Source organism: Ixodes scapularis, unplaced genomic scaffold (genome assembly GCF_016920785.2).
Source record: "Ixodes scapularis isolate PalLabHiFi unplaced genomic scaffold, ASM1692078v2 PGA_scaffold5__190_contigs__length_132052651, whole genome shotgun sequence".
Lineage (NCBI taxonomy): Eukaryota > Metazoa > Arthropoda > Arachnida > Ixodida > Ixodidae > Ixodes > Ixodes scapularis.
In genome coordinates, this window is record NW_024609880.1 from 108,628,150 (window position 1) to 108,655,846 (window position 27,697).

At 44.5% G+C, this 27,697-nt stretch overlaps 2 protein-coding genes across 2 annotated transcripts; one reads left to right on the top strand and one right to left on the bottom strand.

Annotated features, from left to right (window-relative positions):
• Window positions 1–14,841: 14,841 nt before the first annotated feature.
• Window positions 14,842–16,874, bottom strand: LOC115315327 (estradiol 17-beta-dehydrogenase 8-like). Its single transcript, XM_029974572.3, has 3 exons — window positions 16,703–16,874; window positions 15,876–16,081; window positions 14,842–15,243 (listed from the first exon to the last, which is right to left on the bottom strand). Exons 1-3 carry the CDS (start codon window positions 16,872–16,874, stop codon window positions 14,842–14,844), a joined length of 780 nt encoding a protein of 259 aa, XP_029830432.3.
• A 2,366-nt stretch (window positions 16,875–19,240) lies between these two features.
• Window positions 19,241–26,713, top strand: LOC115315334 (estradiol 17-beta-dehydrogenase 8). Its single transcript, XM_040213909.3, is given in 3 exon segments — window positions 19,241–19,458; window positions 22,556–22,761; window positions 25,400–26,713. Coding segments are annotated over 3 exon segments (780 nt in total). The 5' UTR covers window positions 19,241–19,286; the 3' UTR covers window positions 25,802–26,713.
• The last annotated feature ends 984 nt before the right edge of the window (window positions 26,714–27,697 follow it).

Genomic DNA, 27,697 nt, shown 5'->3' on the forward strand with positions numbered 1-27,697 from the left:
TTTATAGCGGTGATGTCATTTTGTTACTCAGTAAATATGTACTATTTACTGAAGTGACAAAAAAAAGTTGCCTGTAAGCGCTATTCTGTCAACATTGGCGTCTCCATATCAAAGACTCAGCCATTTCCCTGGTAATATACCTACCCATGGCTGGGTCACCAAAAAGAGGAATTTAAAGTTGTTAAGCAGGGTAAAAAAAAAAGACGGACCACAAAGAGGCAACTTGAAACGTCCTGTGTCTCCTTTTCTGCTTTTTTTTTCTACCGCTTGAAATGAATTATTTGTTTTCGAACCTCGGGTTAATACAATCACGGTTAACTTTCACCAGCTCGTTTGTGCACTAACTGTACTTTCGTTAACCATAGTGTCTACTGCTCTTTTTAAAATATTGGGTATCGAGCGGTGTATTTTTTGCTCAACTCTTTCTGCAGCTTTATGAAGCAACAAATCCTAGCGACATTTTTTTTTTTTTTTATTTAAGAGAAAAAACAACTTCAATATCAGCGAAAGTAGAAAACTACGAGGATCGTTCTACTTTGATCAAATCGTTTGTTTGTCGAGCAAACAAAATACAGAAGACGCTTAAGCTTGGCCTTTAAGAGTTGAACGCGATAGCTCTATATACAATTCCGCTCGGTCCCACGCCATTCAACCTTGTCTGCCGCTCCAACACTGTAACAGACCATAGCGAAAATTGGCCGATCCTGCTCCGTCTAAATTTCTTCAATTTCGGTTCTTTAAGGCAAATGAATTGCTTCTTAACCAATCAGGATTTTTCTGTCTCACCAACCCCGACACCGGCGCCGACACTGACGCCGGATTGTCTACGATGCAAGCTCCTAAACGCTATCGCGTTAATAATAAATAAAAAAAACGACATGCTAGTACAAAAAGAAAAAAAAAAGACAAACAATTAGAAAAAAACTGGGCACCTTGACTTCATTCTGAAAATCCATGCGGTTTACTTATCATCGGATGTCGTGATTTGCCAGGCCGCTCACTCCCAGAAATAGGGGGTCCAGAGGCATAGACTTGTCTCTATGTAACACCCCAAAACTAAATTTTGACTTTCAATGCACTGACGTCGAGGTGGCGGTACCACCTTTTATGAGCGACTTAGTAGCTGATGGGTATAAATACTAAATAGCCAGTGTGTGTATCAGAGATTACAAAAGGAAACACTGACGTTTTGCAGAGCGGCCAAAAAAAACCTTAATTGTCTCACTTGATTCCCTTTAATGCGTACATTAGCTATTTTAATGAGTTCTATCATCCGACTATTAAGCCGCTCGTGGAATTTGGTATCGTCGGTTCAACGTCGGTGGACTGAACGTCGAATTGTTGTTTTGGGGTGTTTGATGTGGGACGAGGGTGTTTAGCCCCCTACACCCCCTGTTTATGAGAGTCTGTGCTTGCAAGCTTTTCAGACTTTCAGCTGGTTTACCTTTCTGTCTAGCCTGAAATTTCATTCTGCACCGCTGCAACTCAGCTACGATCAGGTTGCTCGCCACCATGATGACGAGAACCGCTGACGATGCGTCAAATGCGTAGTTCCAGGCGTGCGGTATACAAAAATGGTCTCGTTAACGCCATCCGCAAGGTTTATTGTGCTACACTGATTCAGCGATTTCTAATAACGAAGGGTCCTGTCAACCTCTAACGACCCCTGTATTTTGGAACTAAAATTGTTGGGGTCATGAATAATTTATTGCCCTTCAATGAACCAAATATACGTTCATTGGTTGGCATGCAATTCACCAGAGCGTACTCTTCCTGCGCTTTTCAAGTTTGATGGTTAGCTTCCGTTTCACTTTCTCCTGCGCAGCAAACGCGCTGTACAACACTCTACGACTCCTCTCTAAAAAAAAGATAAAGAAAACAAATGACATTTTGCTGCATCTCCCAATCGAGACAGCTGTCTAACTTGTGTAAACAAGCGGCGTCTGCGTCCGTCGTTTTGACATTTCCTAGAAAACCCGCAAACTGCGGAAGCGACAAGGTCACTGCTTGGCAATCACTTTCATCACTTCACAAAAGGCGTCCTCCCGAAACGTTTTCGTTAAACCTGTTTATGGCTAGTGTTCCATGGATTTTTCGACTGCAGTGCCTAAAACCATAGCCTCCTCTATACTCACAAAACCTGGCAGATCGCCACGCGAAACAGCCGCCGAAATTCAAAAAGTAGAGCGGCAGACAACGAATGAGAGGAGAGCCACGTGACGGGCGCCCCGCTGCGGCGAGACGCCAAAACACACTTCTTCCGAGCGATGGAATGTCCGCTCGTGCTCCTGCTTTTGCTTTAGAACAGTTACTACTCCAGACGCCGGCACGCGCGGCGCGTAGAACACCGTTCCCTGCATTCTCCTTGATGCTTGAGTAATTTCGCATAGGTCTATACAATAGATTAGGGATCACTAGGCACCATTTTGAAGATCCTCACACTCATGTAGGTAATAAAAGTTACTAAAAAATTGGCCAGTCTGCGACCCGCGTCGGTCACGTCTACGCTCGCAAGGCTCTTTGTCGTCGTGCCAAGCTGCTTGCGTGCATATAGTTTCTTTCCTTCCGCTCTCCCGGGGTGGCGGTGCCGTCGCGCGTGTCTTATTTCCTACGGCTCCTCGGGGCGGATTCTGTGTCGTCTGCTAAACAGCTTCGCTGGTCATCCACCTTCAAAGAGTGCAATAGCTCATAATTTTTATTTTCCCCGTCTCTTCATTTTTGCATGGCATGTCGATTTTTGTTTTTCTCTTTGTTCTTCGGTTTAGAACTGGACGATATGTTTGCTGTGTGAGTCATTTCGTCTATTTTTTATTGAAGAAATTTATTTTTATTTAAATCAGGTTCAAGTTTGACAGAAGATTTCGGAAGAAAACCGTATATTTTTTAAGTACTTTTTCAGTAACCTCATAAATTCCTGCACTGCAAGTTTTTTCCTACACGTCATGTAGTGGGTCGAAAAAACAAATAAATGGCTTAGAACTAATTCTGACATAACCGATTTTGTATTACATTTGGGTAGGGACTATTTCGACGTCCACCGTAAAATTGTTTCTACCATTATTTCGACGTCTCTCACGTCATCTCCGTAAAACGTTAAAATCGCTGCTTTCTTGTTTTCACGTCCCCTGCCAAATGCAGCCTTTGCATTGATAGCCGTTGCATTGTTTATTTTCTCAATGTGCAGCCGCTTTTGTGTTGACGGGTTTACGGAGTCATGTGTCGCTGTGTCCCATGTCTGAGAAGTTTTGACCTAACTTTGCACTCGAAATGTCTTTTGCAGCATGTGTGTGCTCGACTGGCCTGACATTTGATCCTTGCGGACGCGACACGCCCGGTGGCGATGTTTTAAACTCTTGCACGTCATTTCGGCACGCGTCTCACTTAAAATATTGAATCGAAAACAAAGGCAGGCTGAGTATCCCTCTACTACACCTGACAAATAAACTGGCATACACTATGTGACTCTCAGAGCTTGGCACGCTTCTTCTGCCTCCGTGCCTCAACTTCCGTGCGAGCGTGTGCTCATTTGGTTGCAAAGCCTCGCGTGGTGTCTGACTCCCGCCCTGTTTTTAACCGGGATTCATGAGTTCGTCATTTTGTATAGATTTTATTGACAGTGGATTAACTGCGAAACAATACAAATGTTCAATAAAATTGTATAAACGCTAACCTTGATGTTTATTGACTGGTGCGAATGAAAAACAACCATTCTGACGCACCGTGTCAAACATGCCCATATTGCGGTGCGCGACACGACTGCAAGAGGTACACAAATTTTCGGATTTTCGGATAAGAAATATCGAACAATCAACTCTATGTTTTATCACACAAGATTCAGTTCTTTCGTCTATATAAGCCACGTGAAATAAATCGTGAAAAGCAACCGTGCCACATTCTGTGGTGTTCAGCACATCCAACTAAACGTTACGTGCAGCCAAATAGCACATGTACATTGCGAAGGTTTTTTTTTTCTTTTGTATTCCCCATCACTTAAATTGTCATAAGACTGAAGTTTACTGCACAGAATTTGTTTGCGAAAAATGCATGTTGAACCGCAACACCGCCTTCAAACAAGATTGTATTTTTTTGACCACCAATTTCGATCGCTTTCCAGTCGGGACTCCGAAAGTCCAGTGATTTTCAACGTTCTAAGTTTAAAACGTAAAAAAATTCCAAAAACAATATCATGATAGGGCGCTTCAAAGTAATTTTAAAAATATTTTCGCGTCCTTAGGAAGTTGCGTCACGAACGTCGAAATAGTACTCTAAATTATCTTTAACGTAGACGTCGAAATAGTCAAAGCATAACATAAAAGTACACACGGCTTCCAAACTTAAGGCGAACACATTCATTAAAATGAAGCGCCGTAAAGGGTACACTAATACGCTTTCTGCAGGTGAGATACACGGCCAGTGGGACAAAATATCGGGCCCTAATCGTCAGTGTCTATAGGTTGAGCAATTAGCTAAATTAACTTTCTAATTAGCGAAAATACACATATGTTCCTAAATCAAAACTTGGTGGGCGTCACTGAAAAACATTAAATCAATAAATACCAGAAACACGTTGAGCTCGTGGAACCGGAGTAGTGCACTAAAGTTCACACTCGAGCAACAGGCACAAGGCTGGGTGAGGAAACGCGGATGATAAGAGTCGGAAAAACCACGTGGGCGCATTATTTTACCGTAGACTTGCTCCTGCTGGCTGCACGAGTGGCAACTCATGCGGCTGAAGTAGGAGCACGTTTAAGTTAATTACCGGACTTATCGTGACAATTAATTCCCTGGGGCCTATAATATGTCCCCTTGGCCATACACTTCACCTGCACAAATCCCATTAGTCTATCTTTCTCGGCTTTTCGTAAAATAAATTTGTTCGGGTTAATATCAATCACCCTATTTTGCCGCTTGCTTAGTGATAGCCCAGTGAGCACCGCGCTCGGTTGTCACGTAATAGAGGTCCCTGGTTCGAATCCTGGGACCGGCACAAGTTTTTATTTACTCGTAGCACGATGCTTCTAGGAAATTCTAGAATGTCGTTGTTAGTTCTACAACAGAATGTTCTAGTACGGTATGTTCTAGACAGGAGAGTGCTATAAATGGAGCCCCGCGTGGCCTTATAGTCAGTTATCGCTTACTCTCGACCCTGTTCTATCGCCGACACTCGACGCCTACGACGTGCTGTTTTTATTTCCCTTTAACTTGGCCGCAAGTTCGCCCCATTAAACGTTTATTTTGTTCAGTTTTACTTCGCCTCGTCACTTATTTTTTGTGACAATATGTTTTCCATCACGTGAGCTAAATACATATATGCATAATATCAAACTTGAACTGATTACTAAAAAAGTAAGTAACTACATCTACAATTACTCGAGGCTAAATTCTAATTATTTACAAATCCAATTACCCTTTTATAAAAAGTAAGTGACCGTTACCACGCCAAGTTTTACGTTAACTTTCGTGACGTTACTTCCAAATTTCCTGTCCTCAAGTAAGACAAACAACGCTGTGAGATATTCGAGTGTTTATTGTTGCCGTCCGTCCCAATTATTGACCTTGAATATTTTAAGCTACAGCTGTCTCTCAAAATGTCACTTCAGAGATCTTGCCCCATTTCCTTGTGAACACGTCGACTGAACAAACCTTCAACTAAGGCACTGGATGGGAGTGTCATATTGCGCATCACGAATGATTTACACAATGTGCATTGTGCTTCTCCAGCGAAACGACGGAAGTGCTCTTTACACTGCCGAAAGAGCAAAGCTTCGTCGTTTCAACCGGTGTCTGATTCTGTCGGAATCGCGAAACTAAAGAAGTCGTAACACCCAACTGGTCGGTGCGAAAGTAAATTGATTTGATGCCCTCTTTTTCTCTTCCTTCTGGTCGAGAACAGAGGGAAGGTTTGTGCAGTGTGCACTTTGTGCCTTGAGCTTTGATCATATCTACATTTATAAACTAGCAATCTACATACTCCATGACCATAGACTTCAACAACCTAGTTATCCATCTGCATGCACTAGACCCGACCACCATTACAACACTCGAAATGACAAGTATATACTGCCCAAGATATACGCTCTCATTTCCAATTCCAACGCTCTCATTTCCAATTCCAAACTTCCTTAATACACACAGTTATCTTCATACATTTATTCCGTCAAATATATCGCTAAACAGATACAAAAGCATAGTGAAAGAAACTCTCTCGCCCACAAATGTTGCAAACTGATCTGAACTATCTGGTTTTATCCTCTCTGCTATCTATGTTTTTGTTGTTGCCGTTGTTTTTTTTGTTTTTTTGTAGGCTTTTTTGTGTTATGGTATTATAGTATCAAAAATGTGTACTATCAAAATGTCATAGATATGTATATTTTGTTATTTATTACATTTTATTTAAGAGCGCTTCTTGGTTTAGTGTGCTCTGCTGTCGACAAGTGTCATTGTCTTTTTAATATTTCATTTATGTAGCGGTACCAAGACTTCGTCAGACCTTCTGGTCTTTTTCCTTTGTACTGCAGACAAAATTTATTGTCTGAACAGACTGAAAGAAAAAAAGGTGGCTTCCTTGTAGAAACTTCGGGGCCTAAGATATTCCACGATGGGGACAAAGGGGAAGTAAGGGTGAGCGGTATTTATAGGTCAAAGTGGATCGATGAGCAAGCAGTATGTAGCTGACCTTTCGGGTGTCGAACAGCCTCGAACCCAGTCTTGTATCTAGGTGGCAGCTCACCATATCTTTGTAGTTGTCTTTTGCTACTTCATGATTCATCAACCAGTGAAATTCAGAAGGGATAGTTGCATATGTACGACTTTGTTGCTATCACACCCTTTCTGCAGGGCCTTTCAAATACTTTTTTTTTTTTTTTTACAATATCTGCCACAGGACTCGATCGGGCATTTTCTTAAACTTGCGGCCTTGCCAAGCACCGCTATTGTTAAATTTTCTGGAACGTTCGTATGCAAGAAAACCTGCGTTGTGTTCGAACTGTATAGTCTGGAACAGAGTTACTAAAAATCGGCATCTATGCCAAGAAAACGTGACGGCCAAGGTACGTTTCCCTAATATCTCCAATAGCCTCATATCCTGTCACGCGTATGCATCCAAGTGCTAGTGATCGGCAAACATACTTGAGTGACACTAAAAATACAAACCAAACATGTTGTCTCCACCCGCACGCTAATTAAAGATAAACTTGCAACATGGGTGTACGAAATCGTTTTCGAAATAACGCAGTGCAATACCAAAATGATAATTTGTTGAATTGCACATATATCCTGCTAAACATGAGTTTAACAATACCCTAAAAATATCTAAACACATACACAGAAAAAGGACACTTAGGGCTTTGCAATACTCCGACGTTAAGCGCAGCGAACGCAGCGTGGTGGCAGAGCGCGCACGTTTCATTGACCGGCGAGCATTAACTCGATACTTTCGACCAATCAGGATCGACGTCCGCTGCGCCACGCCGGGCTTGGTACGCTCGACATCGGGGTATAATACAGTCTTCAAGACTGCGTACGTGTAGGAAGACGAAAACATTATAGTCCCGCGGGGGAAATTTTAGAGCACAGCTCTACGCGCCGTTTCCAGCTTGCGCGGCGTCGCCGTCGGCGTCGGCGTAACCGCGCGTTCTATTAAGGGACTTGTCCCAGCTAAAGCTAGCGGAGAAATTTTCTGTCTAAATTTAGCGGGAAAACGTTTCCGCGAAGTTTAGAGGGAAAATTTTTTTGCTAAATTTTGTGCAGAACGTTTCCCGTTAAATTTAGCGAAAAAATGTTCAGGCAAAATTTAGCGGAAACGTTTCCCCGCTTCATTTAGCGCGGAAGCTAAATGGGAGGGGAGGGAGAGAAGGGGAGGGGAGGAGTCACATATTCTCCCCTCTGTACCCTCCCTTCTTCCTCCGAAAGAGCTGCGTTCTAATTCGGCATTACAGGGAATGGTAAACGTCTGTTTTTTTAGTAATGTTTCTACACGTATTACATTTCAGGGCGATGCATAGGTCCACGTCGAGAACAAAGTCCTAGAGGTAGAAGCTAAGTGCGGCGTCTAGAACGACCTCCAGGAAGACGTCAAGGACGACTTCTAGGATAACTTTAACGACGACATCTGGGACGACTTCTAGGACGATCTTAAAGGGGCACTGACACCCCAAAGGTCGTGTTTTTTTATTGTCTAAAACGATGCAAGTTGCAGCCATAGACGCGCAAAAAAAAACGTATCGCGAAAAAAAAAAAAAAAAAAAACTTCACGCGCGCGCGCACGCCTTTTTTTTTTGGCGTTTGATTATCCCCCCTCTTGCCTCCTCGCTTCTTTTGATTCGGGACGTCAAGAATCATGAAATTTAGAAGCTTATTAGGTGACATTTCTATAGCATTCAATAACGGCAATCGTAAAACATGTTTTTTAACGCAATTGTGGACGCACTACGGCCCTTCTTTTTGAAATACCAAAAATCGGGAGTTCGTTGAAGTGCCGTCTCCTGGATTTGTATCCTCCCACGGAAAACAGGCGACACCGCTCAAAACCGGTCCGCCCCAACGCCGGCGCTCGCTCCTTTCCTCCTCGCTTTGCGTTGCCATGGCAACAGCAGGGAGTCGTGAAAGAAAGTGGACTCTCAGGACTCCGCAATATTTGACGTCAAGGCACCGGCACGGATCGCGCGGGAACTTCGAATTCGGCATTTGGAAATTGTTTTTTTACTTCAAAAATACTGAATTCCCAAATTTCGAATTTTGAGGCTAATGTCCCGGCATCATTTTGAATCGTTTCGGATAATAAAAAAAAATATGATTTGGTGTGTCAGTGCCCATTTAAAGGAGCTGTGCAACAATTTCAGGGCTTTGCATAAATTATTGTGGAAGTTGATGCCTGACACTCCTGAAGTGAACTACAAAAAACAGATTTTGCCTGGATACCCTAGTTTTTATTTAAAAAATGAAAAAGATCCATGTTTGTGCCGCCTCTCAACTCGTACATCGTCTTCCGGGTCACGTGCGCTGTGACGTTGATGGGGTAGGCGCGGGGTTCCGGAAAAGTTCTCTCTTTAGAGCCATCAGTGAGCAGCGAGAACTTCTCTGCTCGCGACCGCGTGACGACGTGCTGGCGGGCGCAGCGCGAACAATGTCGTGAAAAGAGGAAAGTCTCATCCGGGTCCGGCCATACCCGTCCGGCTCTCTCAAGGAGGTAGGCTCTCTCCCCCTCCCCCTCCGGCTTCTGGCGGCTGTTCACGGTAGCAGATGGAGCTGTTAGTTTTGTGGACCTAGGATAGATGGCGCCACTAAAACTCTGTATAATAAAAGTTTTGTCGATAGTACCAGATTTTTGACGCATTTATATATATGTTGGAACGACAAGATTTATAGAAAAGTTACCTTTTAACCAGCAGGTATTCGCACAACTTGCTATCTTTCTACAAGATTCCCCAGTGACGTCACGCCGCGTGTTTCTCATGGCCGCCGCTCGCGGCTGCAGGTCGGGGAATATTCTGAGTTTTGCCTCGCTATATGCGGCGGAATTGCAACATTTTGATGAAAGGAGGTGTATTTTTTGTCATTTGTGACAAGGTGAACAATATCAAAAGCAGAAGATGCCAATTCTTTCAACGTTAAAGTCGTTGCACAGCTCCTTTAAGGACGCCGTTCATGACGCCGTCGAGAACAACACCGAGGACGACCTTTCGGTTGACCTCAAGAAGGACGTCAAGGACGACGTCTACGACGACTTCTAGGACGACCTCAAAAGGACACTGACACCCCCCGAAAATTTGTTTTATTTTTTGAAAGGACATTCAATATGGTTGTCGGAAGACTAGCCAAATAATATTTTTCTAGAGTCACGTATATTTTTAATAAAGCAAAAAAAAAAACGCAACTGCTCGAAACCGAAACCGAAACACTTGCAAGGAAATCGGAGAAGCGGAAAAGAGAGAGAGGGGGGGGGGGGCGGAAGTCACGTGGCTACACCCGACCGTGCGTTTTTTTTTATTTCATCCGTTTTCTTTATTATTCTTATTTATTTTATTTTTTTTTTTTGGGGGGGGGGGGGGGGTTGGCGCAGGAGACAACATGTGTGGCGGGGAACCCTTTGCACCGTGATTCCTTTGCACTTATGTTTGTTCCACTCGCTGTTCTGCAGTTCAAGATGAGTGGTTTTGTATATTCAAGAGTCGGAGATCAGTAGTGGGTGCCCGTGGTGAATTTCCGTGATCGGCTCCGAAAAGAATACCCCCAAGATGTTGCGTGAAGAGCTGCCTCACGTGTCCTGCGTCCGAGAAAAAGTGGCATTCTGCGGCAGAGTTTGCACATGTTTCCGAAAGATCAACGGGATCGGGACCAATGGCTGGCTGCAATTCGTCTAAAACATTTACGGGCACCTCGGAAAGCGGACGGTACCCGATTTATGTGCCCCTTGCATTTTGTGGAAAGTGATTACATTGAGTTCGCAGGTGTCAGAAAGGAAATTCCATACCATTTAGTTCAGCGACGTTTCGTCCACATTTGTGTTTTTCAATGGTAACTGTAAGAAAAAATGTAAATATCGCAAAGCGTTTGGGGGAAAAAAAACGTAAGTTTACGCGGGACCGAACCCGGTTCCGCCGCGCGTGAAACGAACGTCTTTCCACTGAGCTACTGGGCAAACTCTTCTTGTCTCTAAAAGAGCTACTGGGGAAACCCTTTCGTTAGCAATAATGCAGTCAGCCGGTCAACTGTAGGTTGGAACGTTTGCTGCCGATTTTCCTCCAGCAAAAGCACTCCCGGGTTGACGTTGGGCAGCACCACGCATTGGCCGCATTCGCACCTAGTAAAGAAACCGTACGCGTGCGTATTGAACTCGAAGTTCGCTCTTCGTGCTTGACGTTTGAGCGAGCGATGTCTTCAGCCACGAGAAGGGGACAACGGATCGGCAACGTCTTCGTGCAGTTGGCTTGCTGGTCGGGCGTGTCGTACGGGATGCATACCAATTCTTTTGATCAATCCAAATAATTTCTCTTTCAAAGGAAGACGGAATTCGCCGGTACCGCGAACGACAGTTCTGAAGTAGAAGCTCCACGTCCGTCATCCGCTCCCATCGCCGTCCCCGCGGGTCCCCCAACACGCGAAACGACGCCATGTTGAGAAGTACGCAGTGAATCTACAGAATGCTTCCGGTTCTCTGTGAAAACTTTTTTTAATCAACCTATTTGCACCTTTTTAAAAGTCACAAATATCGCGTTTCATTTTTATTTTATCTTTAATATTAAGTGTGTGTCTTCAATGACCAACGACTTCGATTAACTTTGGTGATTGTATCTAAACCTTAGAAAACGGCCCGTAACCACGGAAAAGAGAGCGAGCGCGAGTCAAACCTGCCAGTTCTCGATCGGCGGTTTTCGGGCGGAAAGAAACTGAATTTCGAGCCGCAAATTCTCTTCTGGATAGTTGGGCTCTCATACGTCACGCATTCCTAAAAACCTCTGCGCGCCTAAATACCCTGTCAGTGTCCCTTTAAGGACGACGTTTATGACGAAGTCGAGAACAACGCCTAGAGGACGCCGTCTAGGGCGACCTCTGGGACGACCTCAAGGACGACGCCAAGGACGGCGTCGTCCTTGAGCATAGAATTGAGCGGCCTGTGCTTGACGACGTATTTTAATGGCCATCTTTCGGTCATAGCGACGCCGGTTTTTCGCGCAATGCTGCAAGTAAGGCTTTCGCTTTAAAACGAGTGAACATGTCAAGGAGAAGTTCTGAAGGACTTCCTAAAAGTTTGAGTGTAGTGGCTGACATATTTCCAGATGTGTACACGTTCCACAAATTAATAACTAAATACCTCACTCGTTGCTGGCTCAAAAAGTAACTAAACACGTTACTCGTTAATGATTCACAAAGGGAACGCGTTACGTTGCCTCACAAGTAACTAGTTGCTTTTCTCGTTACTTTGACGACCAAATCCACAACTGCTTTTGTTTCAAGATTTATGTGTTCTTTTCAGGAATCGCAGCACTTCAGCAGTAACTGCCGCTCGAAGTTTTCATCAGTTAAGTTTTCCCGCTTTCTTGAAAACATACCTCCGGCTCCGCTGAAGAGTATTTCTACCGACGTGCTCGAAGGAAGGGCAGTGTTATGCTTTAGGAAGAGCTGGTGAATAGAGGATGCTCTTCTCTCTTTTGTTCTTTCGGCTTCTATAGTTCGAAGTTGAGAATAGGCTCTGTGTTTTCTCGGATTTGCAACCTCCGTGTTTACATTCGGCCTGCACACTATTCTAGAAGGCTCAACCAACGAACTTTATTGTGTTCGCTGGATGAAGGACGTCGTGTGAAGCGATGAGCGTTGCTATTCGCGACTCCAGCGACCTATAGGGGGCGCCACCGCCAAACAAACATGGCGGCTGAGTCCAGGTCGCGGCGGCTCGGCCGGGCCGCCTGAACAGGTGGCGCGTTCAATTTAACAGATTTTCTTTTGTTTAATGCCCAATTTTATAGGTATATGAACTGAGAGGGTTAAGTGTAGCCGGTGCAGATAAACTTGCAAAGCATAGTTTTGTTTTGCCGGTGTTTTTTTGTTCTTTTCGTGTCAAACTTTCGTTTCGGAGATTTCGTTCAAAACCGAAACTATGGGCTCCGGAGAGACGGTAATATACTAATCAGTTTTGATCATCTAATGAAAGCGGCGATGACTATAAAATTGTTCCACAGAGAGTAACTTTTCAGTTAACTCGCATGCCTCGACCATGCGACTTATCTGTCCGCGAAATCGAGCTTTTGTGCGTATCCGCGTTACGAAACAGCTCCAGTCGTCTGCTCGGCCAACAACACAGGCTGCAGGAAAATTACGAAAATTAAGCAACCGCTTCTTGAGCCAAGGACCATGTTAACCCGCCGGCGCCCCACTGAGCAGCTGATACTCGTATTTCAATTCAGGTTTCAGTAGCAATCGAGAAGTCATTTTGATGAGCGGGTTATGTACTATATTACGTACTATGGGGGGGGGGGGGGGGTCCCACTAAAGCGATATTAGTATATCCTTCGGGTTGAAATATGAGCTTAGTTGACTAGCTATTAGGTAAGCTGCTGAATAAAAGTATATTTGACAGACGTAGTCTTCATTGAAGATCCACGCAGAACCTCTCTGCATTGAACTTTGCTTCGAATCCTGAACGGAGAAATTTAGTATTTTTTGTGGCCGGTCCACCTGACCAATGTAGACGTATATTGCTGCTGGCTTCGACGTCCTCGTAATATAAATATTGGAGGCGCGCTAGGTCAAAATGCCGTGACAGTATCTAACGTTGCGACACTTGTCTCCCACCTTTTGGAAACAGATAATTTCCCTCATTCATCATTTCCAGCAAGCAAGTTTTCCTGAATCAAGTAATTGCGAAATCAGCCCAACTCCTTCAGTGTGGTCCAGAAGCTTTTTCGGCGAAAAGCAGCCAAGATGAATAGCCAACGCACCGATCGGCGTGGGTGGCTCAAACTTGAAGCTAACCGAACACAACCAAACTCAAGAAAAGCAGCTATCGAACCTTACCATTCACTTGACTGCAACATTTATGTTCCCTCCAGTATCAGTTACCAAGCAGTCGTCACTTTGAATGTGATTCGAGACAGACAAGAAATCAAAAAGCTTTTCCGTGATTCCTCCCCATCCAAGAAATCGAAAGCACGCGACCGTGTGCTGTGGAGTAAACGGGCTTTCAAACACGTAATAGAAGAAAACAATCTACTGAGGCTTCACCAAACTAATGCACACTCAAGCAAACTTAAGAAATATTCGGACCTTCGTCAAATTACATTGTTCACCACCGCGCCGACAACACGTGTCCGCGAAAGCCACCAGAGACGCGGAGGGGCGCGGAGCGACCTGGACCGGCTAATTCCCGGTTTTCCCCCTTGGCGGCGTCCGTTTTGCTGGAGTCGCGAATACTGGCTTACCGTTTAGTCGGCTTTCGGGTTACCCATCTACCTTTCTCGCAATAGACGCGCACTCAGGTTAGAATTAAAACGAGGCTGTTCAACCGGTGTTTTTTCACGTTGCTCTTCAGAAGTAACGAAATATTGTTACTTGTTACTTGGCCTTAAAGGTATACAGAACCGAAATTTGGATTTCGCAAAGTAAGGCTGCAGAATTGTTGAACGGGACACTACGAACTTCAAAACATCACCCGTACATCGATATCTCAAACGGATGGCCGTACTTTTTGAAAAAAAGGGCGCGATCAATCGAGTTCTTTGACGTGACTGTCCTCCGCGAGAATTTAAAAATGAGAAGCGGCCTCGCTTCTCTCTTCCTCGCTTCGGTTCACCAGCTTGACGGGACGTAGTGAGGAGGAGAGAGAATGGGAATCGTGACGTGCCTTGTCTCGTCGGCCTCGTCGGCCGGGTTCAATCGCACACTTCTTTTCCAAAAAATACGGCGATTCGTTAGATATATCGCCGTATGAGTGCGATTGTTTGGTTTTGCAGCTTCCCGCCTATCCGCCCGGCATTGCTTTTTTAAGCGCAAAATTTCGGTTCAGTATCCCTTTAAAAGTAACTAAGTACGTTACTCGTTCCTTTTTTTTTTAAAAAAAGTAAATAAATACTTTACTTGCTATCGAAAAAGTAACTAGGCAGAAGTAATTCGTTACTAGTAACGCGTTACGCACATGGTTGCATTTTCCAATACTTTGTTAGCGAAATCCTTTCAAAGAAAATCCGCTGCCACACTGGTACTCTCAGAATGCTGCTCACATCAAAGTAATAAAAATGTACAATAATAACAAGTTTCTAAAATAGAATGTAACGGAAATACCTACAAAATTACTTTTCCTTTGTAATTAGATTTTCCACAGGAGCAGTACAGCTTTTGGAGCCCTAGTCACAAAGCACTGCCGCCAGTCACTTCAACCGCGGTGCCAGTCATGTATGAGCTCTCAGGCGAGCACAGAAAGACGACCACGTCAGCGACCTCAGTCGGCTGGGCGAGGCGACCGAGTGGAACCCGGGACGAAATGTCCTGCTTCTGCTCTTTTGTCAAGAACCTTTGATCTGGAGTTTCGGTTAATCCCGGAAGAACAGCGTTGCACCGAATTCCTTTGTCGGCAAGATCCAAGGCTGCTGTTTTGGTAAGGCCAATGATACCAGCTTCGGAAGCTGCAGAGCTGCAAACTCCTTTCCAGCCCGTTTTGGCGACAAGACTGGAGACGTTGACCACGACTCCTTCAGTTACCCCTCCGGCCAGCATGTCTTGAACAGCCGCTTTGGTCATCAGGAAGGTTCCCTGATAGATATGAGAAACACTTAGAGAACACTGTGCACCATGCCAACTTTTAACGCATTTCATGAATAGCTAGACGTACCGTCTGATACATTGAGTTGCAAAACGTTTCTTTCTTCTTTTTGCTTTTTTACAACAAAGTACATTTTGTTCTGTTTTTTTCTTTGTATCGTTTTATATCAGAATATTTGACTTCGTACGATTCGATGATATCAGCGGTTAAAAGAAAAAAAAGGGTATGTAACTTCTGAGGGAAGGCATACTCTTAAAAACAAGATAATTTTAGCGTTTCGGTTTTACGTTTTTTTTTCTCCAACCGATGTTCTTTATAACAAAGTTATCTCTTTCAACGTTTGCGAAAAAACAACAGGTTCTCAAAAACAATGTAACCCCCAACAGCCAGACCAACCAGGAATCCTCAAATAGCCCACTCCAACTCTTAATTGTAAACATGTCGACGCAGTTGCTCGTGCCATTCTAAAAGCGATTCAGCGCGTGGCGCGTTAACATCACTCGTACACGAGCAAGCTCGCTTAATTCAGTTGGGGGAATACAATCGTTACCCTTTTAGACTGAGGACCTCACGATTTTAATGTTCAGTACAATTTCCAGGCCATTCAAACGTTTAAGCTTACTTTGAGGTTGACGCTGATGACTCGATCAAATGTATCTTCACTTGTATCGACAATCGAGGCGGTGAGTCCAAATGTGCCGGCACAATTCACAAGAATGCTGGCAGGTGTACAGTAGACATCCTTAATTGACGCGAAGAGCGTCTGCACTGATGATGAGTCAGCGATATCAACTTGCATCGCAACGTGCTTCACACTATCGCTCGCAACTGGAAATACACGCGGAATTAGTTTTCCAAACAAAGCATGAATTTAGAGGAAGCTCGTAGAAAGAGCTTCAGAACATTACCCTGCGTTTGGCGCCCTATGGCCTATGTTGCTGCTGCGCCAGAAAACTCAAAATTCATTCACCTTTACCATTATCGGTAAACCAACATAATTAATGCTGCCTGCATTGCTGCCTGGCTAGAATTTTTCAGCTAGTTTGGTCTGCGTAATACGTGTCGCATTATACCTGCTTCTCTTGACCGCAGCATTGTAAAATTAAAAAAAAAAAAAAAAAAATAAGCTGAAAAAAACGACCCTAGCAATCTTGATATTATTATGCAACTCCTGCCTTTCAAACCGCTTTCTATAGAAATTTTTGAAATCCCGATTACACTCAAACTTAATTATCACTATGCATCTTTCTAGACACTATTACAAAAGATTTTGAGTATTAATAGTACATATTATTCTCAATACTAGAAATGATATAAACAAAACGTCAGATAGTATGCCAAACCTTTACTCTTCCTTTAGATTGCTTGTCTTTATTTAAGCAAAAAGCCTGTAACTTCATTCCCACTGTTCTCAAGCATATCCCAAATAAGACATATGCAGACACAAACCTGGAAGAGCATTGCAGACTTCCTGAGCCGTAACCAAGTTGATGTCAACGACTATGACTTGAGCAGCTTTCGTAGCTAAGACATTGCAAATTGCCTTGCCGATCACTCCTCCGCCCCCGGTCACGACGGCCAAGCGTCCGCGCAGCGGACCGCCCTGGGACTTCGTAGTCATTCTTTGAGATGTTTTCAAAATCAAACTCTGCTCTGAAATCCTCCGTCCTAAAACCGCTGGAAGGTTTTGCCACCCAGCAACGCTTCTATATCAAACAATGGTAGGTTTAACCACCGACATTGGGGCGTAAACGTTGTTGCTTAAAGTGGTGCGGTGTGCGAAAAACCGCTGCAGCTTTCAGCGAGCCGAGCGAAAATGCCGTACTTCGTGTACACATGTACACCACCTGTTCCAGTATATTCTCCGTTTCACTAAACGATGAAGCGCAGCGGAAGCTACGGGTCAGTTAAGCCAATCCAACGCTTTGGACGCAGCATGTGACTGCGCCGTTCGCTTAGGTCATGTGATGTTCACGTGACTTTAATTGCTTTACGTAACGAGTAACGGCCTTTATGATCCATCGTAAGATGAGACAGTGTATACATTCGGTGTATACCACCTGACTCGATTTACGAGCGCTGCTGTTTTTGAGCACATGACGAGAGTGCACCGCTCTCAATTCGGCTGCATCGCGAAAAAGAGTAACTGAAAAAACAAAACAGAGTAATGGAAAAACATCCGTTCTGTGGCTTGCTATGGCTGCTATTCCACGGTGGTAAACCGCATGATACGTCAATTCGCTTCGATAGTTCAGACGCGCATATAGAATCTTTATACAGATATGTCCATCCGCCAAAAGTAAAAAGAAGTTTGTTGCTTTGTTGGGGCAAATTCTAATAGTCATACGTAAGCATGTAGTCAAACATGAAAATCGCAAGTTATAGATGAGTTACTGCTTGCAATCAGAAGTAACAGACCAGTATCAGCCAACTTCAAAGTTAAGTGATGGTCAAACATATATAAAAAATGTAATATATCAGAAAGGAAAATAGAAATAAAAATGGTGCCGAAATCGCTGCTGTCGCTACGCTGATGTCCGATGAAATGCGTTAGCACTTAGCGCAGGAATTCAAACTCAGAGAAGGATACAAATTCCAGTCCCGAAGCAGTCCGCATACTGTTGTCCTCTGAGTGCCAGTCTGCTCTCCCGGGTATCGGCGGTTTCGTATGCAGCCACCACAGCTTCCTTCGAATGTCGCTTACAGCCTGCATACGTTTGTCTTCGAAGAGCCAAACTTTCCTCCCGGGTGTCGGCGATTTCGCGCAAACTCCCTTGTCGCTGCGCCTTGGTTTTAGGATGTCACGCACGTTGTGCCACCGCCACGGCCGCGCGATCCCTTCCTCTCCCGTTTCCTGCGGCGCGTCATTAAAAACGTCGCTCTTAAAAAAAAAAACAAAAAAAAAACGTGAAGTGGACGTAACGAGTGGACGAACGGAGCCAAGGAGCACGGCGGGAGCCGCGCCACGGCCTCAGGAAACCAGTCCAGTCCAGTCCGAACCACGACAGTCCGAAAGAAAGACGACTGCATGCACCAGGGCAATAATTGCTTACGCATTAAAAAAAAATAGCGCATGAAACAACCTTACCGCTAGTTACAACACAGTTGGCTTCACGCAGATTGAACTTGGTGCATCGCATGAATGCCAGGCAAACGTCGCAAAACCCACGATCTTGAGTTGTAACTTTATTTTTGTTTTACAGCGATAGCGGTTAGTGCCTCTTTCAGGCGAAATACGGGAGTCCTTGCGCAAAGACTAATTATAGTCCGATGAAAGAGCGATGGCGCCTATCAGATTCTCCCCATCGCCGTCGCCTCTCGCGCAGCCTCGTCATCTATGTGAATATGTGAAGTCGGGCTATTGGGCTGTTGCTTCCTTTTGCTCATGCCCTCCCCCCTCCACGCCACCGCCGCCTTCGGGGTTATTCTAAAGTTCTCCGGCGCCACTACACGGCGCTCGCTGAGTTCGTCGAACCCCTCCCCCCCCCCCCCCTCCCCCCACCACACACACACAAACCTAACCCGGGCCTAGACGAATGACGAGCGTGCCGTGCTGAGCAGAGTAACGGGGGAACGTAGAGGCGCAAGAACAGCAAAGGACACAGGACCCCAAATATTACGCTCGAGAAGCAGCGGGTCACAAATCTCTTAAAGCACATATCACACAACTATTCTTCTAAAAGAAAAGCCCTAGAGCGAACATCCTAAAGAACAAGGACTAAAAGCAAATCCCTAAATCCCATCTTTCTTACAGGGGTAAAATAAACAACCTCATCATATGCGATCGGCTTGTCTGACAACTGGTAGCGGTTGCTTGAATACTATTACTTCCTTTTTAGCCGTAATCTCAGCCTGCACGGAAAACCGGTCCAAGCAATCCTCTCCCTCTTTCAATAATCTCCCTTTCTATCGGCCCTCTTATCGGTCGCTTAGCGCTCAAGTTGCTAGCGATAGAACCGGCAGGTTGACAGAGCTCTTCAGTGGTTCGGAGGACACACATCACGGAACCCATCAAATCGCCTACCTAAAGGAAATGTCGACCATGTCCCAGGAACGTTCCATGTGCGGACGCTTGGCTGTGGTCACCGGAGGCGGAGGAGGCATCGGCAAGCCGATATGCGATGTCTTAGCCGAGAAAGGTGTGCAGCTGGTCGTCGCTGACATCGATTTGGCAGCCGCTGAAGCCGTGGCCAATGCTCTTCCAGGTTTGTGCTTCTAGTTGTCTGGCTTGGTAGAAAGCTATAGCTTACTTTGGAAATGAAATGACTACATCCATCTTGAAATTAAAAAAAAAGGATGACAGAGCCAAAATTTTCGTGATGATTTGAAACGCTATAAGACGTTGTTGTTGTTCTTGTTGCTGTTGTAATTCTTGCTATTTTTTTCGCTGTGACCTCTGCGGGCATCTTCTAGCTCCGATTCTCACAGACCCTGTCTCCGGATGAATATGACACTGCAATACTTCGCTCTCGGCAAAAGGGTTTATTCACTCACTCATTGCCTTGGGGGGTTTCGGGATCGGGGGACGGTCATCAGCGAGGCCGGGGGAGAGTCCGCTGCGACAGCAGCTTCTCCGAGTCCCAGCGGTGGTCGTCCACACCGCGTCATCGGGACGTCGTCGTCCAGGGTCGCTGTCCGGTCCGTTTGTCAAGTCCGCCACTCGACGTAGTGCCCGCAATTTCCCCGCGCCTGCGTCCGTCTCCCGCCAAATCCCGCGCCAGCGTCCTCATCTCCTTGTAACCGCTGCACCATCCTTCGTGTCCCGCCGTTCGAGAGCGCTGCCGTCCAAGAGAGGGCCTTCTTTTGTCCGGCTTCCCCTTTTCAAGCCTTGGGTCCTTTCTTCTGGGAAGCCAGTCCCGTGACGTCAGACGGCTTAGAGGAGTGGTCCAGCCGGACCTTGTGCTGCGCGAGGCCATGGCCGGCCCCCCGAGGCATGACGCATGTCGGAGGCATCGACTGCGAGTTGCCGGAAATTGGGGTCCGGAGGTTCGGCGCGGGGGAGGGCAGCCAGATCTCCACACCTCCCGGTACCTTATTGGTTCAGCGATGATGAAACACGCGGTATGATTGTTCCCCTAAAAGTGCACGGTCGGCTGCATTCGGACTTATTTTGTTGTTGACTTTTTTCAAACCTAAGATTCTTAAACCCAGCCAAAGATTAATGCCAACGTTTTACTGACACTTTTTGAGGCGCTAAAAAAGCAACTGTGCTAGTGCAAAATGTACACCGCGCGACACTCCTCAAGGAAACAAACATCTTTTTTTATAAGTTTGAATGATAAGTTGTTATAAATCTCACAAATGCAATAGGAGTTGTCGCTTGTTAAGCTAACGTAAGCAGCAAAATTTTGTGGTCAGTAATAACCTTTCGAAGTAGAATGTGACAATGTGCAATGACAGTTCGCGCTAACATTGTCGCGCAGTGAACACACTGTGGCCACCGTGACATTTTTACTCACAAATCCCAATTAAACTTCACCGTAACCTCAATAGATGTTGACTAGTTCGACTACTCTTCTCTGCTTTCGTACGTGTGAGACAATGCAAATGTTAGCTCACGTGCTCAGGTAAAGTGAAGAGAAGCTTCACCTCTATTAACCCCTTTTTTTGCCCTCTTATAAGTAGTCTTCCGGCTGAATATGTAAATGTTTTCGCGACTGTCGACTGACGTTAAGTTTAGCTCAGCAATGATATGCTAGGAAGGATTCCTTTTGTATACATGAATATTAAAGCAGTGTAACCAAGGCGTTTTTTTTTTTTTTTTGCCGATCTATGTCATTTTCTACTCGGTTGCCGGCTCACGTTAAACATGACCAAGGGACTACGTATGTGTAAAGACAGCTTGAAATGCGAATATCAAGGCAGTGTAACCAAGGCAAAATGAGTAAGTTAAATTAAGTCACGTTGTAACATCAACAGCCCTCCACTCAGCCAAGATGTTTCCAACAAAAAAAAGTCATGAACTCTCGGTTCCTCTCGTGTAAAAAAAACCTGGACATCCAATACTTTACTACTGAATGCGTGCGCGTTAGTCACCCGCAGGGGGCGCAGCTATTTCGTCTCCGTGAGTATTTTTTTTTTTCGCAAGTAAAGGCATTTAGAACACTCAGCAACAGCTTCTATAGAAGGGGGTCACAGTGTATAAAGGGGCCAGTGCACGCACACAACCTTCAGGTGTGCTTCTTTTTCGGTTTACAAGCTATCGTGACATTGAAGTGGTACACAGATCTACATAATCGAGCGGCTGAGAAATACACAAAATCTTTTCGCCCCCATGTATTTATACAAATTAGTATTGAGTAGTTATAAACGTGTGTAATGCTATGTACAGACCTGCGGATTCGCAGCAAGATCGCGCGAATTTTGAAACTCGGAGTCAGAAGTCGCCGGAAAATCTAGCGGAGAGCATAACCGGTACGGAAGAGGCTTCTTCTTTTTTTTTTTTTTTTTGATGAAGTAATCCGCTTATTGTCGCAAATGAATCAAAATGCACGAAGGAAGTGGCGCTTGCTTACGTTACATGTTGCCCAAGTCGGATACGTTTCCAAGTTGCAAATGGCGCCGTCTTGCTGGTTTCCCAATCAGAGATGCCCGTCGAGACTGAAATATTAACCGATAGATCCTCAGTGAGAAGCAACAAATATGCTACAAGTGACCGCAAGGAAGAACTGTCGAATAAAATTGGCACTGCATTTTATTCGGTTATTGCGTACTCGTATGTTCGAGAGAACAACCGGTAATATTTTATCATGGACGAAGAAAAAATAAAACAATTAAAACATGGACAATACAACCACAGATTGTTACCTATTTAATGTCATGTAGAAGAAACGTGTTGACTTATATTACTGAAAAGCAGCCTACAGAAGTTATACAAAATTGAACGCTGAACAATTCATGGAAAGCTCGCTAACGCAGGAGGAACCTGAAAGGCTTTTAAATGGCGAAAAGGCTGAGACAGCGCACACTACCGCGCTATGGAGGCCTCTCCGATAGCACATACATGGCGCATATATGGATTTTATTGCGTTAATGTTAAAAAAAAGGTTTATATTATACTAAAAACGTCCAGAGCAGTATATTTTGAGACAGGCATAAACTACACCGAGGTAACTGAAATAAAGCCAAGTCAGGAGCCTAAGCAGCCAACGGGAATTTTCGCGATTTCCTTGTCCTGTTGAGGGCCATGAAAAGCTAAATATTTAGTTAAAATGGCTTACCAAGTGGTTGGTTTTAAAATTGATGTCATCAGCTCGTATTAAGTTCGTGCTTTGTTACATTGAACTGCACATGTGTTTTCAGGTGCACGCGGTGGCCATAAGCACGTTGCAATGCACGTGGATATATCCAACTCGGCATCAGTGCAAACCTTCTTCACGGCCATCAAGGATGTCTAAGAAGCACCTGCCAGCATTCTTGTGAACTGCGCAGGCACTGGCGCCCTCTTCACATCAATTGTTGATACAACTGAAGATGTTTTTGATCAAGTCATTAGTGTCAACCTGAAGGTAAGCTAGAACAGGAGACAGTTTCACAAAAAAAGTTTACTAATCCTGCATCGGACTCATTAAGTATACAATAGCAATGATCGCTTTTCGATGATAGTCTATAAGGATACAGTATACTCACACAAAAAAAGTTAACGTTCTGAATACATTTTTTTAAGGTATATCTTTCTTTTTACGAATTTTGAATTTTTAAGGTTTAGTGAGTTAATTACGTCTCTGCATGCTGTTTTTTTTTTTTTTAGTTTGGGAATGTTTATCTATTATGCTTTTGCAGAAACAATGCTTCTTTTCCTTGTCATCCAAGTTACTGTGCCTTCTTTTGACCGCTCATGCGGACGAAAGGAACATTGATTGCTACAAGAGTGTAATTTCTAATTACAACAGAAATAAGTTTTTTCCAAAAAGTTTCGAAAGGTAATGCGTGGAATTTACGTATTACGTGGAAATCCAACAGAACTCCAAATACGCGTAAGATAACCTTGAGCTACTTATTCTTTAAACTGAGTAAATATATATTTCGAAATGTTTATTGTGCCCGCGAATTCGCTTAGAAAGAAGAAATTGAAACATTCGTCATTCTTGTCCGGCTCGTTTGCACCTTTGCCTTCAATTGCATTATAAAAATATCCTTACATTGCAAGTTCACCCTTGTTGGTGTTAGACTCCTGGCAGCTGATAAAACCCGTTTGCTCTACTGACGTCTAACCCCTGGTTAGCTCAGTTGGTAGAGCGCTCCACCTGTAATGGAGAGGTCCCGGGTTCGATACCCGCACCAGGCGGATTTTTTCGATCGCGCACCAGTGACCAAGCTGTGTCTGGAGATTTGTGTTTGTCCTTTGTCCCTCTTGTTCCCCCTTCTCCAGGGGTTATTTCCGTAAAAAAAAGGAAACTTTTTTAAAAGTATTTTTGAAAAAGTAGTCGCCCTGTTCGCCACAGGGCACAGTCTAAATCCACTGTTCCATAAAGTTCTCAATGTATAAACGAGCGCGAAAATCTTAGAAACAAACAAACCAATAGCCGTAAATATTTTTGTCTTAGGATTGTCTGCATAGACTGAAAACGTCTGAGCTTTTTGATACGCACTTTTAAATTTTGCAAGCGAACTTCGGTTCCTTGATCGTATAGCATACCACTAGACAAATAAATGCAGGACATAGAAGTCTTGGTTTCACTTCACTTTTTCCGTACCTTAGTATTGGCCATTGATCACATGTGCCGAATGATTATCGCGAGCCGCTGAAATTCATATTTCGTGGAATAGAACACGGTGCGCCACCTCGTGGAAAACTGACGAAATATATTTTTGATTGCGAAGGTCATGTCGGTTTAAATGCATAGTTGTGCGCTGAAGGTGGCAAGCTGCCAGCTGTCAGAAAAAATCTTCAAAACGGCAGTGCCGCTTCTCAAACGTGGCGCCCTGCACACATAGGTCACGGAAACAATGACGGTATCCAAAGCCCGAATCGAGAGCCTGTACTGCTTATTTTTGGATGACAGCAGCAGCGAGAAATATAGATGTTGATTTATCAATTGATTTTGACTTTGATAGTAACGTTTCATTTTACATACGAGGAATATCAAGATGTACTGCTGAGTGAGAGCGGTTTTACCTTTACAGGTTCTATTGAGCGCAGGCACACGCTTTAATTCGACAGGAAGCCTTAGATACTGCGAAAACAGAGAATATATTATACAATAAGTGCTATGACAAACCCAAGCTGTAACGCAAAAAAATGCTTTCTGCGGGACACATGGTGTCTAGTACGTGCGTTTCCTGACTATTTGCTCTCACTCTTCTGTATGGTACAGGCGCCATGAAAAAGAGATGGAGTGATTAAGCAGGCGAGCTGGTTGATGTTACAATTCTTTGAAAAACTGGAGACAACGGACGACGAAAAAGGGGACAACAAAATAAATGTCTCAATTGAGACGTTTTGTGTGTTGTCCCCTTTTACGTCTTCCGTCGACTCCGGTTTTTTAAAAAAAAATGTATATATAAAAAATAGCTTGCTGATAGACTACAATATGGCGGCGATAACAAGATTGCTCTAACCTACAGAAACGGTGGCCGTGGGTATGGGACACACATTGTTTATCTAGGATTTCTGCCTCTAATTGTCGGGATTGACAAAATCAAAAATGTGCCAAACGTTTTTTTTGTTTTTTTTGTTTTTAGAAAAAGTTGCGTTTTAAATTTAAACTTATTACACTTTTCAACCCCACTCATTTAAGTTTTGTTTTCTTCCAAAGACTGGGAAATTGTTTGCATTTTATTCTGTTATCAGGCACCGTACGTTTATAAGATACGAAAAAATATTGTGTCAATCTGTACCGAAATTGTCCTTCTTTCCTATGGCAAGGAAGTATTTTTAAGTGCAGCAAATGTCGTGATTATGGCGCAACATTTGCCATTTAGCTTTTTTACTTAAGTTTTTTCGTACAATCATTGTAAAGTGACGTACTGATGTGTACTGGACAATTACTATACTGAACAATATATGGCATACCGGAGTATAATGGGTAGTCTTTATACTGCTCACACCCTGGTATACTGGACAATCGTTACAGTCACAGGACAACCATTACAAAGTGTCATACTGTGGTATATCGTTTTCTGAATGGTTACTGTACCAACCAGGGTACCTTCCTGATGACCCAAGTCGCTGTCCGGGACATGCTGAGCGGAGGAGTGACGGAAGGAGTGGTGGTCAACATCGCCAGCTTAGCGGCCAAGACAGGCAGCCGAGGACTCTGCAGTTACGTCGCCTCCAAGGCCGGCATTGTCGGCCTGACAAAAACAGTGGCCCTGGATCTCGCCGACAAGGGAATTCGGTGCAACGTTGTGCTCCCGGGATTCACTGACACTCCAGTTACAAGGTTCTTGACCGAGCAGGAGAAGCAGGGAATTCTCGCCCAGATTCCACTCGCTCGCTCCGCCCTGCCGCGCGAGGTTGCTGAGGTGGTCGCTTTTCTCTGCTCGCCCGAGAGCTCTTACATGACTGGCGCTGCTGTTGATGTGTCTGGCGGCTGCGGATTGTAATTTTGGCTTCGGAAGCTCCAGCGATTAATTGAATAAAAAATATACAAAGGCATGCCTAATATTATAGTGACTTCGATTGGGCTTTCGGTGCTGTTTTCTTACAATGTACCTATTTTAAGTGACTTTCCGGAAGAAAACTTTTTCAAGACTCACAGCAGCAGCCTACATTTCAGTGGGAGACCCTAGATAGAAAATCTTAGCAAGACTGGATTTCTTGTTGGAACTCGGAAATCCTCTTTGCATAGAAATGTCTGCAGAATGAATTTCAGGTTTCCAGCAAGAAATCCAGTTAGATTTTCTGTTCCATAATCCAGTTAGCGAAAAGTTATACTGTTTTTTTTTTTTTCTCGGTAGAGCTCACACTTTGATTTCCGGGGGGCTCGTTTCAAAATCGAATTACCAGCTTCACTCCATTTATTTAGTGTGTTAATACAGCCATGTCATCGTAATACGGACGACTATCTTCGAGAATTCTCTGTGTGAGTCGTCCATAATAACGACTCAAGGTCAAGTTGGCACAAAAATAAACAGCAAGCGTGGCTACAAGACACTTTTTTTTTTTTGCATCAGAGTCCGTGGGAGCCTCTGGCTCCCTTTCCCTGATCCGGCCTTCGGGCCGCGGGCGCGACGTCGGGAGCCACCTGGCTTCCGACCGGAGCGTGCCTTATCGTGGCAAGGAGGGGCAGCCATCTTGGTCGTCTACTCTCGCCACTCCTCCGTACGAGGCTGGAGCCGCCAGCGAGGAAAAGAGAGAGAGAGCGTGTCCTCTGGCCGCTCGGAGAAGGGACTTTTCCGCTGGACTTGAAACTGTTCGGATGTGCGGCCACGCGCTCTGCTGCCCCACCTCCGTCCAGGCTCTCGGGAAAGTGCGGCAAGGTAAGGACACCCTCCCCCTTGCCGATACTAGTCTTTTTATCTTTGTATTTAACCGGAGCCAATAAACCCCGGGTGTCCCTCTATTCTGCGTGTCCGTGTACTCCCTTCGTGAGTCCAGGCTAGCAGGTGCAGCCAGCAGTCGAACCCGGCGTAGCGGTGACTCTGATCCGCTTCGATGTGTTGGTTTCGCGGTCGGCCTCCTATCCAGACGCCTCGTGCCCCCTTGAGACCTCCACAAGTCTCAATTGGAGGTTACATGTTTCTTGTTTAAACTGAGCAGAAGACTGTTCAATTAAGTTTTATGCTTCCGCTTCATGCCGGACGAAGGTTTACACCCTTATAACTAATAAGTTGCGAGGAAAAATCTCTGCCCTTAATTTTCTGCCCAAGTGGCACGCAAAACCTATGAATGTTCCGGAGGTTTATCATATCTGGCCGTGAAGCGCATACGGAAAGAAAGGCAATGGACTCTTGACCGACAAACCCTCAAAAAACCGAATCCTTGTTCTGGTCCCGGGTCTTATCTTCTTACACTAGTTGAGCTCACGCGTTGGTCACGGCAACAACGGTACATGTCCGTCACGCGTTCTGAGTGCGTCTTCTTTCTTTTGGATAACGGAACCAGCAAAGTCATCGCAAACTTAGTAAAACCTTGATTAACTCGTTATTTTTTTTATTTTTGCGTTTGTACACAGTCTTTAGTGAGCTTCTGTCCATAAGAACGAGGCAAGACGGTGTTTATTTGCGCAGTTCATAGCATTACGAGTAATAGCGCGATCGAAGGCATAAAGACAGGCAAACAAAACAAAGACTGTTTTTGTATCCTTAGTTATTACGTATTAATTAGGTACGCGTCGAGTCCAAGATATCCAAGTCCCCAAAAATATAAAAATCGCCGCAATAAAATTATACTAGTATCATTCTTATACGATTTTTCTTGGCTCCACCTTGTCCCGGGTCATTTTGACCAGGACTTTTTTGAAGGATCACGTGGTTTTTTTAGAAAATCTTATATGCGGT

What these genes read in the sequence shown, in the direction of transcription:
- LOC115315327 (XM_029974572.3), bottom strand. Translation starts at nt 16,874, where the DNA reads ATGACTACGAAGTCCCAGGGCGGTCCGCTGCGCGGACGCTTGGCCGTC. An exon ending in AGTCTGCAATGCTCTTCCAG is followed by an intron (nt 16,082 to 16,702) that starts GTTTGTGTCTGC and finishes GTGTATTTCCAG; the next exon opens with TTGCGAGCGATAGTGTGAAG. An exon ending in TCATCAGCGTCAACCTCAAA is followed by an intron (nt 15,244 to 15,875) that starts GTAAGCTTAAAC and finishes CATATCTATCAG; the next exon opens with GGAACCTTCCTGATGACCAA.